At 47.7% G+C, this 12,918-nt stretch overlaps 1 protein-coding gene across 2 annotated transcripts in view; it reads right to left on the reverse strand.

The window, feature by feature from the left end:
• Nucleotides 1-12,918, reverse strand: part of LSM12 (LSM12 homolog) — a 78,066-nt gene that overhangs the window by 49,893 nt on the left and 15,255 nt on the right. Inside the window, exons 3-5 of one of the 2 annotated variants that reach the window (XM_043904787.1) lie at nucleotides 12,631-12,740; nucleotides 11,095-11,221; nucleotides 6,511-10,303 (exon numbers count right to left, since the gene is read on the reverse strand). The exons of the other annotated variant lie outside the window; for it this stretch is intronic. Of the exons in view, the coding sequence (XP_043760722.1) occupies nucleotides 10,211-10,303; nucleotides 11,095-11,221; nucleotides 12,631-12,740 (330 nt within the window). The 3' untranslated portion in view covers nucleotides 6,511-10,210. Of the gene's footprint in view, nucleotides 1-6,510; nucleotides 10,304-11,094; nucleotides 11,222-12,630; nucleotides 12,741-12,918 lie in introns of those variants that run through there. 2 annotated transcript variants of the gene reach the window in all.

Genomic DNA, 12,918 nt, shown 5'->3' on the forward strand with positions numbered 1-12,918 from the left:
CAATGCAGGAGGTCCGGGTTTGATCCCTGAGTCAGGAAGATCCCCTAAAGAAGGGAATGGCAATCCACTCCAGTATTCTTGCCTGGAGCATTCCATGGATAGAGGAGCCTGGTGGGCTACAGTCCATGGGTTCAAAAAGAGTCAGACACGACTGAGGGACTTTGATTGCACTCATCCCACCCCAGTTCCCTCTGATCTTTCTTTTAGTTCCCTCTTCCCCAAAGAGGTGTTGAGGACTAGAGGTCAGGCTGCTCTTCCCAGGGCTGAGAAAGATGAGAGCATTGTGCTAGGTCAGGGGGAAGCAGGTGAGGGAGGGGTGGTCAGTCCTAGGCCCTGAGAGTTGAACACAGCCATTTCTCTCTCCCCTCCCACCACTCCTCCCACCATGCCTGGGCAGACAACTGAGCCCCAAAGACCTCTAAGGACCATCCCTTTTCCTTTCTCCCAGTTCCCTCTTCTCTCCCTCCCCCAGCTGCCTCTCCAGGGCTCCCCTGCTCTCTGGTTCCTCCCGGGCCTCGCCTGCACTTGCACTGAACCATAACCACGGTCACAGCCACAGTGATCAGCCCAGCTGGGAATCCACACTGCTCAGCACCACCCCACCAGCTGCCCAGGGCCACAAGTCAAGTAACCCAGGCTGGCTACACATAAGTGCCACAGGTCATCCAGGTTCCCAACAGCCTGTTGCAGGTCACAGTCACATACCCAGGGGTTTGAGGCAGCAGCATCATGCCTGCTGTCCAGATGCCCACTATATCTTGAACTTGAGATGCTGCAGTCAGTTGCCTACAACAGAGAGGAGGCCCAGTGCTCACAGGGTTATAAAGGCCTCGGCCTCCAGCTGACTGATGTCAGTCCCAGCCAGGGAGCACTTCCAGGCTGGCATGGGGGCCAGGGCTGCACCCCTGACTTGCTATCCTGGTTCCCAGCCAGCTCTGCCAGCACAGGTGGAAGAGGCCCCCAACCCCAGCGGTGCCCAGCTCAGCCGGGTTGTGGCTCAGGTTCGGATGCCCCAGGTTCCCAGGCTCCAAAGGCTGCAGGGGTCCAGGCTGGCAAGCAGGTTGTGAGAGGTCTAAACAGAGTAGACAGCACGGGGTGATGGAAAAGTCTGGGAGCAGAGGGGCCAGCTGGTGGGGCTGAGATACAGCTGCTCCAGGACACCTAGGCCCCCCTGGGCTCCACCAGCCAAGTCCCACAGGACACTGGGAGACAGCAGCTGCACCCGCAGTCCACACAGGCCCTGGAAGGAGCCACCTGCCGAGTGGCCGAGACCACTGTGGCTCGGCTCTGACAGCCAAGCTATCAGGGAACCTGGGAAGGGTCTAAGCAGGTGGAGGCCTCCACAGCCCACACAATGCCCAAGGCTGGGCAGTTTCATGGTGCTGGCCACCTGCCGCCAGCCCCCAAGCAAAACTGATGCCCCATTGTGGCCGTGGCCACACCTGCTCCACCCTCACCCCATGACGGGATGGAGTGAGGATGGCACCAGGCAGTCATGGATGCTGAGAGCTTGTGTTACTCTCCTCCATCCAAGATATTGGGGAAGCGTGGTGATGCTAGGAGAGAAAAATAAATGCAAACACAACTCAGGACCTCACCATATGTCAGGGTCCCAGTGTGGTCTGAAGGATACCTTCTCTCCATCTCTCAAGATCTTACCTGCTTACCTAGCAGCTAACAGCTAGGTAAATAGCAAAAGCTACTTCAGCCTGAGATCCCAGCCTCCTGACCCTCCCATCCTCAGCCACCCCTCATCCTAGTATTCCTACTAGGATGAAAGGCAATCAGGGAAGATCACCTTTTCAATTCTCTAGACCTTTTTTACTCCCACTCCACACTCCACCTCACTTATTTCCCACACGATTGCAGAAACTCCTCCTCCTCCTGCAAAGAGCTTCAACTAGATGTTGGCCTAATCTGACCACCGAGGTCAGGACCTCCCGCAGAGCCCCTGTGTACTCAACCTCTACCCCTGGCACTACACTTGCTGAGTGCAGCAGCAGCAGCAGCTCAGGAATGGAAGAGGAATCTCAGCTCTAGTTACCTGCCTGCCTGGCCTCCTGCCAAGCCCCACCGCCCAAAGCAGGAGCAATCAGCTCTCAGGAAGCCATCATCGTGAGGGTGGGGAGAGGGGACAGGTTGAGGAAGTCTCCAAGCCCTTCTGGCCTTCTATCAAGGGGAGCAGGACCCTGCCCTGCTTTTCTTAGAGCAGGGGTTCCCCCTTCCACCTCCTTCTCTCTTCTGGAGCCCCAGGCCCTCCTCTATTTCTTGTCAACCATGGCAATTGGGAGAAGCCTTGGAGCCCTCCCTCAAGTCATAAAGCAAACAGGTGTCTCTTTTTTTCATTGCTACTTCCTGCCTAAGACAACTGGGCACAAAGGAGGGGAATGTTCTCTCTTGTTCTCACTAGGCCAAAGGTCAAAGTACTCCTCTCTGGCCCTCAAGGAGTGCCCAGCCTTTCCTTCTGAAACAGGGGCCTGGGTTCAGGGTACCCAGTGCTTCTGCCTTGCCCTGGGAGGCCAAACATTTACTTTCTCTCTAGGTTCCCGAGTGCACTCAGGAGCTCCACCCAGCAAACTCTTTAAGAGAATAATAACGGCCATATGGAAGAAATGGTTACCAAGGGCCAAGCAGCTCATTAGAGGCTTCATTTAATCCTCAACTGAGACACTCATTTCACAGATGAGGGAACTGATGCTTGGCAAGTTTAGGTAAGTTGCCAAGTCATACTGCTAATTAGTGGCAGAGGTGAAATCTGACATGACTCAGGCCTATCTGAATCCAGGCAGGCATCTAACCACTAAGCTATAGTGACCCAAAGAGTGGGCCATCATCCCTTGTGCCGTCTAAACACCCCCCTAAGATGTCAAGGTCACAGGTGAATAGTACATATGATGCCCAGAATGGTAAGGGCAGCTGAGCCACCATCAACCTAGGATATTACTCTCAGCTTGTGGTTGATCAGACTTGAGCCCCTTTGATTTAATTCAAGTGATCTGGTTCGAGCAAATTATACCAGAAAAACTTGAGGAATCATCGTCAATAATCTTTGAGAAAACATTACAAACAGAAGGTTGTCAGAGACTAGAACAGAATACAAGTATCAATTTTTACAAGTCAGTTGAGTAGAATAACTGTTAACAAAATTCAGAGGGCTCATGAAAGTCTCATCAGTTACCTAAAACATGATGGCCACTAGGTGCCCACATGAGTCCACTAAAAACCAGTTATACCCAAACAACTTTATTTCCCTTTTTGATAGTTGTTAGATGGCTATCACAAACATCTGGATCCTATTAAAGTCTCTTATGCTATCCCTTTAGATAATATGAAAACACAGTTCATAAAAACTGGAACACAACACTGGGATAGATAAGTTGTACACTGGATTGTAGCACCAAGATTTTTTAAAAGTTCTTAGAAGAGGCTGAAATAGTTGGCTTAGAAAGACTACTGCACTGGAGAAAACAAGCCAGCTCCCAGTCGTTATCTGCCTGCTTGGCTGCTTCAGCGCCCCTCACTCACAGGAATGAAGAGCAAGAACCAGAGTGCAGGAGACGGGCGCTCTTGCCTTAGTTCTAGAGCCGCTGCAGGGAGGACAAAAGGGTGTGGTACAGCTGGTACATGTTGCTTCTCAAAGTAAGGAGCTCCCCACCAATGAAGGTGTCCAAGTAGGGGCAGCCAGGCAAGGATGCTGTAAGCGAGGATATTTAAACTGGGAGGCAGTTTAAATATCCATAGAAGCGCCAAGATCTAAGTGCTAGGATACCTGTGCTGAGCTTCAGATATCACACATGGGCCACCCCTAGAACTAGAAGCATGCTATCTGCACTGTTCACATACTGCCTTCTGGAGTTACATGGCTACATATCCTTCCCATAGCCAGCGCATGCGACTGACAGCAAGACACTTTCATAAAGGCTAATCTGAACTAGAACTGAACTGTATTTGACATCAGCCATGCACCTGGCTTCTCTTGTGACTCAGACGGTAAAGTTTGCCTGCAGTGCGGGAGACCGGGTTCGATCCCTGGGTCGGGAAGACCCCCTGGAGAAGGGAATGGCAACCCACTCCAGTACTCCTGACTGGAAAAATCCCATGGATGGAGGAGCCTGGCGGGCTACAGCCCATGCGGTCTCAAAGAGTCGGACACGACTGAGCGACTTCACTTTTACTTATGCACGTGGAGGGGCCAAGGGGCCACTGCTGTAATCACCCTCTTGCAAACATCCTCAGCTGAACTCCCTGATAAACCTCCTATTCCGCTCATACCAAAGAATCCACTTGTCTACACCAAGTCACTCAGTACAACTCACCCAGTGGCCACGTGGTTACAGCATGACGCATGAGTATGCACCTCTAAAGCGCACTCAGCAACTCATGGGAGTTCCCGTGTGTGTTTACTGAGCCACCAGCCACATACTCTTTCACCCTCATCTCCCTGCCATATCCACAAACACACCTGCAATGGTACTATCTTCTCCTTCCTGTTTATTATGGAGGAAGGGCCCCATTCAATCAGAGGCCAAAACCCCTACTGTGGCCATGGATCTCACCCATTTCTCAGCATTCAGGACAAGGGCACAACTCCTAAATGTCTAGCTCATCTGGTCCTATCCTCTGAACTCAAAGCTCGCAACCCATTCGCCATCTGTTCTTCAGTGTTTCATGGGTGAGACAAAATAACAAAACAGAACCCTATTTTCCCACAAACCTCTTCCTCTCCACTGTTCATCATTCACCGAGAAGTCACGCTTAGTTCCTCTTTCCCTGACCACCTTGTCCTCACATCCAGTCCGTCAGCCAGTCCAGTCCTGCACTCACGTTTGTCACCACTCTCACCTGAACCACTGCAATAGCCTCGTAGTGCCAAGAGTCTTTTTTTTTCCTTAAATTTAATTTTTATCTTGGAATACAGTTGAACGAAGTCTTTCTACTTCCACTGTTGCCACTTAACATTAGCCTAAATCCCTTGATAGCTTGAAACCCTTTAACAGCTCCCACTGTGTCAAGAACAAATTCCGCTCCCTAAAACAATGGCTTCAAGGCCCTGCATAATCTGGCTCCTGCCAATTTCTCCGTCTTACTCACTAGGCTTCAGGTGCGTATAGTCTAGCAGTTCCTAAACATTCCAAGGGCTTCCCAGGTGGCATAGTGGTTAAGACTCCACCTGCCAATGCAAGAGACACAGTTTCCATCCCTGGATCAGAAAGATTCCCTGGTGGACGAAATGGCAAGCTGCTCCAGTATTCTTGTCTGGAAAATTCCACAGAGGAGCCTGGAGGGCCACAGTCCATAGGATCGCAAATAAAAGGATGTGACTGAGCACACACACACAAACACCCCAAGTTCCTGTCAACCTCAACTTGAGTTCCTGCTGGTCCCTCTATCCAAGCACCCTTGCCTGGCTCCTTGTTCTTCAGATTTCAGCTTAAATCACACTTCAGAGGCCATTCCAGAATATTTTCTTTAGAGTAGTACACAGACCTCCCTAAACACAGTAAGCATAAGCAACTACTTTAATTTAGGAGACAGACCAGAAAGGAGGCCAGATCAGAAAAAGGAGCCACCACCTTTTAGTCCCTATGCTAAAGACTAACTGCTGGAGTCAGCATGAGGATTCGTTTAGGGAAAGAGAGGCTGGCTGAAAAGTCACTAGAGAATTGCCTTACCCACACCTTACTCTATCGTCTTTTCAATAAACTAGAAATAGGGGAGGCCACAGTCCAACCTGCCTTGGTCCTAGCTGCCAGTCTCCTCTTGAGAAACCTGCTGCTTTTCAAGCTGAAACCAGCTATACCCACCTTCCCAGTTCCTTTGATGTTTTTTACTGGTCCCTCATCATTTTTCTCAACTTGACTCCAAGCTTTCCTCAAAACTGTCAGCCTGGACCACTTTTCATCCTGGCTCAGGCAACTCATCCAGTTCTTAAAATGATGACACTCAAAATGACTTCAGTTATGTCAGTGGCTGAATGCTAGGGAATACTACATTATCCTTATCTTAGGGCCTCAAAACTCCCCATCAGACCATTAATAATAAACCACAATAATTACAATGCAAGTCATAAATGCCACATATGAGTGACACAAATTTTAGGAATCACTTTCCATTTTCACTGTCAAGGATGGCTTCACAGGTGGCATTGAAGCAAGGCATTGTAGGAAAAGATAGAGAAGATAAAAACTGAAGATTATCGAGGCTGTAAGTAATCTCAGAGGTCACCCAGCCTCCATGCCTTTCATATATGTTAACTCTCAAGATGCCCACAGATTACAGAGTGCACCTGTGGACTGGGGATGAGGGAATTGGTTGGCAGGTTTCTCTTGACTCAGTGAAGCGTGCTGTGTTTTCAGAAATGTAAGGGGCAGGGAGAAGGGTGTTAACATCAAGAGGACATGAAAGATGTCAATAATGTTCTGGGTGATCCTGGATGGGACATGTTTGCCTTGCTTTCTTGTGTTCCTGTAATGAGCCATGTAAGGCTTTTATAATATTAAAAAAAGAAACTCATTTTGAAACTTTATTACCCAGCAGCAGTCTATCACCAGTGGATGGCAGCCCCACAGCACCCCTTTCTCACCTGTAAGGTACGTCATGCTGTTACGTTAAACCCCTGAAGTTGAGGCAGTACATGCCGAATTCAAGTTTCTTAAAGGGGAATGCTCTGGCACCAGCGGCCTCCAGCAGTGATGGGAAAGCAAATCTGCTATGTAAACAATGACCATCCTCCAACCCAAATGACCAATCCCAGTTCCCAAACTCTGGTCCCCACCACTCAACCCGTACACTGCAGCTTCTAGTAGCCAACATTCTCATTATACATTCTCAGCATCTGCCATACTGGCAGGACAGGCGTCTCTATATGACTGAAAGTGTCCCTGATCTTCCTTTATGTCTTATGGGAAAACAGATTTTGACACAATTTGTAGCTTCAAAAACATCAAGGAGCCTTTCCCTTGAATCAGCGGTTCCCCAGGCTGCAGCCCTTTAACTAATATTGAAGTGCTTGAGCAACTTTCAAAACACCAAACAAAAATCAGCAATGAGCTGTTCAGACTTACACAGTACAGATTCAGTATCAACTCATTGTGGGAAGGCTGTTTACACCGTACTGACCAGATGTTCTAAACAGAAGAAAACCCAAAGGCACAGATGTGGCTGTGGGGTGGTGACCAGGCACTGGGATATAAGGGTTTGTGTGTGTGTTTGAGGAGAAAAGAGAATGCCTCAAAACCAAGAAGACACAGCAAAACCACCAGTTCGTGTTCTATCAGAGATGCAAGCCCTCAACACTACATCATTTCTTCAAATCTAGGCGGCAATTCTTACCACACTCATCAGTCTTCTCTGTACTCCACCCCAAACCTGGCTAACAGAAGTGAGCAACACGAAATGCCGTTGGTTCGCCAAGTCCCAGGGCAGCATTAAAGAGCCCATGAGTGCATAAAGCCTGGGGTTCATTCCAGCTCTGCCACTGTGGGCAGCGGTGGTACTCTCACCAAGTCACTTAGCCCTGGTGGAACCCACTCACTTTCTGTAAAATGAGTGGTTTTCATATAATCAAATTCCTCAGAAGCTTCAGTAAAGAGGTAGAGATGAGATCTGAGAGACTGAGAGGGCACAGCTCTTAAGACCCCAAATGTTTTACCTGTTAGTCTCACTGAAAATGACATCTAGACAAAGACTTCTAAAACAAAGTTGGAGTTTCTGAAAACCAGTTAATCCAGTCTCATCTCCAGATTTAACCATCCTAGGAACAAGCTAAAATGCATACTAACGTTTACAGAGGACCTTTTAAGTATTAACCATTTTAAACCATCCTATTTGAACCTTTACAAGCAACCCCAGGAGATGAGTCTTAGTTTCATGCTCACAACTGGGGAAACCAAAGCTTGGACAAGTAAAACGACTTATCCAGAGTCAGGAAGTGAGATGGAAGGGCGACAATTTGAAGCCAACTGTTTTTGTCTCCAAAGCCCTTGTTCTTCCTTCTATACTGCTTGTCTTTCCTGCCATACTGATTCCACCTCTTGAATTGCTCTACATTCCCCCACATCATTTCGTAAACTGAAACCAGTCAAAAGTGCTTCCTACCAGAAACAGTTGGTACCTGCTCCCTCCCATTCACAGACCTAGAGATTAATGGGGAGGAAGTAATGACATGGGACACGTGACACAGAGCTTCTTTCCAGGACTGCCATTTCCCGTTATCACATTCACTTCTTTAAATGCATCTCTCAGGTTTTCTAGACCTTGCACGGTAGGTCTCCTCTGCGCTCCCTCTTTTACCTTCTCCGGAAGTCTACACTTCCATGCAGACTAAACCAGAGGCGTGGCACTTTACATCACGCTCTGGCCAATGGCAGGCGATACGAAAGCATACTTCTCAGTCTTCTCCCACTTCTCCTCCAGTCCTGGAACAAAGGTCTTACATGTGTACCCACCCAATTCTTTCCTCTACTCCGCTTACACACAACTCCCAACCCTGTATCCCCTTCTTATACACTTGGCACTGTATTTCTGGATGAGTTCTCAGGAGTAGAAGAAGAGAAGGTAAGAGTAGGAAGCAGAGAGTTTAAAGGGAAAGTTTAACCAAACCAAACACACACATCCTCAGACCCCTCCCTCTGGGGCCTCTAAAGCACGCACAAACCCGAGACATGAGTGATGGTTAAAAAAATTTGGGTTTTATTGTTTTTGCTAAACAATACTAAAAAAAAAAAAATTCATTTTGAAGGCAGGGCTTGAATTATTTAATTTTGATCCATTTATTTAATTAAAAAAAAAAAAGGAAGGGGAAAGAGATCATGGCCAAAAAAATATTCATTAACCCCCACCCCACCCCCAAAGCTCTAGCCAGTCACATGAGCATCACCCATGTCCCACGCCACAGTGCCTGATACACACTCTGCCCCTCTGGACTGCCTAGGTACAGAGGCAAGGGTGCCAGGTAGCTCTCAGCAGGTTAGTCAAACCAGACAAACTGGTGGGCTAAAGTCCAGAAATTCTTCCCAGGTTTTCTGCCCATTGGCTGAGCACATACAAACTGTCATAAGCTTGTAAAATTGAAGGGGTGGTGGGGAAGGTCATAAGAGCAGTAGGTTGGCAGAAGAGAAACGGCAGGTCACTCAAACTTTTTCCTGGGCTAGTGGCTCTGGATACAGACTTAAAGAGGTCAGGATAGGCGGACTCTGGGTTTCTTATGAAAGAAAACCTTCCTTCAAGGAGGAGCTGAGATGTGCCATGCAAAACAGTTCTTCCTACAGAGGGCACAAGAGACGGGGCAGCTGTCGTTCCCATCGAGGAGACAGGAGGGTGGTGAGAAAGTTCTTCTAGTACCATGAAGTAAGAAAAAGGCAGAAGGAGAATCCTGAGGTTTTTGCCAAATGTGAGACTGGTACACGTATAGTCAGAAGACTGAAAAACCAGAGCCCATCTGCAAACACTGGCTCTACAAAGTGCTGCGGGAGGTCCTCGCTGTGCACTAAGTCAGGTGCCTGGCTATGGGTGGTGGGGAGGACAACACATTTTTATTCTCAGAGGGATGAGGTGGGAAGAGTGGCCATGATCTAGTAAAAAGAGACCTGCAAGAAGCAGAAAATATTTAGAGAACATTTTAATATATATTTTCATATATATATTTAAAGTTAAGAAAAATAAAACTAATTCAAGCCATGCCCTGTGCAAAAAAAGAAAAAAAGAAAAAAAAAAAAAAGAAAAATTTAAAGTGAGACCTTTGTCTGCTGCTCTAGTCTCAACTTAAGTATCACAGTCAGCTTGTTACTTTTATTTTGGAAGAGGAGATGTAAAAGTTTCTTTCAATCACTCGGAAGGCAAGTGTAGCCACTTATAAAAACAGAATGGCAGAGACAGACTGGGAAAGGAAAGTCAGAGGTGAAAGGGCAGAGCAGGAAAGGAATTTTCAAAATAAAATTAACAAGGTGACTGTTCCAGAAGGGGGCTGTGAAAAGGACATGGTGGACCGAAGTCTGTTAGTCAAGTAATGATTCAACTTTTAAATTATTCTCTTGTTCTTTTTTGTTGGGTGTTTTGTTTGTTCAAGTCTAAGATTTGGAAATGCTGACCCTCTGTTAACAAGAGCCAACAGGAAATACAGGATCCCTTCCCTCCCCCGGCCTGCCTCCGCTGAAGCCACCACCATCGCCTCCTTGGCTGGATGCTGGAAGAGTCCTCCGTATGTGTGGACTCAGGATGACAGGGCAGCCTCCTTCTGTGGTTGCTGGGCTTGTGAACGCTGCAGTATCTTTTGGCTTTCCACGTCTCTAAAATGTTTTTCAACCTGAAAGACATCAGTCAGCCTAGATCAGAAAAACAGATGGGCACACAAGGCCTCCCACAGAGTTCACTCTAGACTTCACCAGCCTCGTGCTGGCTGTCCAGTTCATGGATCATTCGGCACCATTCCCCTTGCTCCCTGTCTGTTGGCCTTCCCAACAAGGGAGGTGGGGGTCCTCTTCTATCAGCCACATTTTTTGCAGCTTCAGATAAGACTGTCTAAAAGAAGTTAAATCTATAAAGTAGAACACGAAGGGAGACTATTCTAAGCCAAACTCCCTCTCCGCTCCTTACACAACTGCAAAATGAAAAGCAGGTAGGGAATTACAGTCTTAAAACTTTTTATATCCACCATGTTGGTCTCCCAATACTCAATTTGTTTTTACAAATGCTTCAACTCAATCTAGAAAGTCAGATGACATATGCAGGGTCATGGATTCCAACAGACACTGATGTATACCAACCAGCCCTTCCTGAGAAGAATCCAGACTGGGAGGAGAGGAACTGCTCAGGCCCAAAACCATGGAATGCTCTGAATAATTCCAAAAAGCCACAGTGCAGAAGACATTGGGTTGACCACTCGCTTTATTCTGCATTGCCTGTTGGTTCCATCCCCACAAGAGTACCCACACCATGGCTGCAGAGCACCAGCGTGCAGGGAGGCAAGGTGGTCAAGGCTGCTCACAGACGGGCCATCAGAAGGTAGGCACTGTGGCTAACATCCTGCCCTGATGCTGGAGGGGAGAAGGCCGAGCAGTCACTCTCTCCCTACGGTTTCTCGGCTCCTTTACTTACTATTTTGCGTACATGGCTCAGTGCACTCCCCTCTTTGCCTTTACAGTTTTCCACTTGATATGGGGGTGTAATAACAACTTCTTCCATGACTACGATGTTTTTTTCTTGCCATTTACAGTCTTTAATGCTGGAAGGAAAAGAGAGCAGGTGAAAGTTACCTCTTGCGAGGCATTCCACACTTCCTGCCTGATGAATAACTCACTCCAGAAAGCTAACCCCAAGTTCCTAGCTTACTATTCAGTCAATAACTAGATGCCAGCAGCCCACAGGGAGGAGCAGCCAAGAAACACTTCCTGGGTACCACTGTCTAGGAAAAGCAATGGAACTGATGCACACTTATTCCAAGGATGGTCCAGAGTGTTACTCTGAAGTTTTAGGGGCCTGAAAAAACACAGAAAACTTGGTGGTGGCCTCAGAAGTCCAAACTAATTTGAGTTACAAATAAACAGCTAGGCTCAGGTCACTAGATCCAGTTTAAATAGCAGCCTAGGACAGGAGTTGGCAAATCCTTTCTATAAAGTGTCAGGTAGCAAGTATTACATGCTGTGCAGGCCATACACTCTCTGTCACAACTATTCCTCTGCATGCTGTACCTTAAAAGCAGCCACAGATGATACATACACACATCAGGGGTTCTGGCCCGCTGGCTGCAGTTTGCCAACCTTTGGCCTAGGGTGAAATGGCACCTTTAAAAAGACAGGAGAACAAACTCCCGCATCCTACTGCAATCTTCACTCTGCTCCCTACTCCATAATGCCGCTCCTCCAAGAGGCCCCTCTCAATTATCAGACAGCTGCGTACTTGCCAGACTGGGAAAACCCATCCCATTTCACACTTGGGGGAACCCAGGGCAGCTGATATTACTAAGAGAGTTCCTTCACATACCTGTAAATGTTCAGATACTCACACCGCGGCCTCAAATGGCTCTGATGCCAGCTGCCATCTGTGCACCAGACCCAGGTGGTTAAATAGGGTAACAGAAGGCAGCAGGGGTGGGGGGGGGGGGGGGGTCAAATGTTTCAGTTTTTCAGCAGCTAGGGAAGCTAGTGGAGAGTCAAATGACTTCTGCTGTGACAAAATGTCTTTTATGAGGTGGTAATAAGGTGGCCTTCTGCTCTCCCTAATTCCCTATGTTCACCCCAATGTATAATTGGGAAAAGTGAAATAGATATAACTTTCCCTTACTAAAACTGCATCAGCTTTTACAGAAAGGTACAAGATCAAAACAGTAAAAGAGAAAGAAATCACTAGTTCTAAATTATGGCATACAAGGTGTGGAGGGGACCCTCAGGGATAATCTAATCCAAAACTAAGTTCTACAGATGAAGACACAGAAGCCCAGAACAGATAACCTGTTAGTGATCTTCCAAATGGAAAAGCAACAAGCACCACATCCCTGGATGCAAGATACTGCCAACACACTACCCAACTTCCCTGGTGACATTCAGAAACACAACTACCCACAAATCAGCCACCAGACAGCTCAGCCAGGCAGCATCCCCAGGGCAAGGGACCCCTATGCTCCCCCCAACTCACGTCTTGTGTATGGTCTGGAAGAGCTGCTGGCCCTCTAGGGAGACACCAGCGCTGATTGCATAGGCCTGGCTCAGCTTCTCCTCCTTCTCTGTCCGTGCTTTGCTGGCAAGCTAGGGTGGGCGAGAGGAAAGAGACTCAGAAAAACATTCACCTTCATCCTTCCCAACATCAGGATGTAAACTGAAGAAAAGATGCTGGAAAAGACTGGTTTGGATAGAGTCAGTTTTCTCAGAGATCAAAAGTGAAACAAACAAGGGATTTTTCCCTGACAGTCCAGTCATTAAGACT

The sequence above is a fragment of the Cervus elaphus genome, chromosome 5 (genome assembly GCF_910594005.1).
Source record: "Cervus elaphus chromosome 5, mCerEla1.1, whole genome shotgun sequence".
NCBI classification, from domain to species: Eukaryota; Metazoa; Chordata; class Mammalia; order Artiodactyla; family Cervidae; genus Cervus; species Cervus elaphus.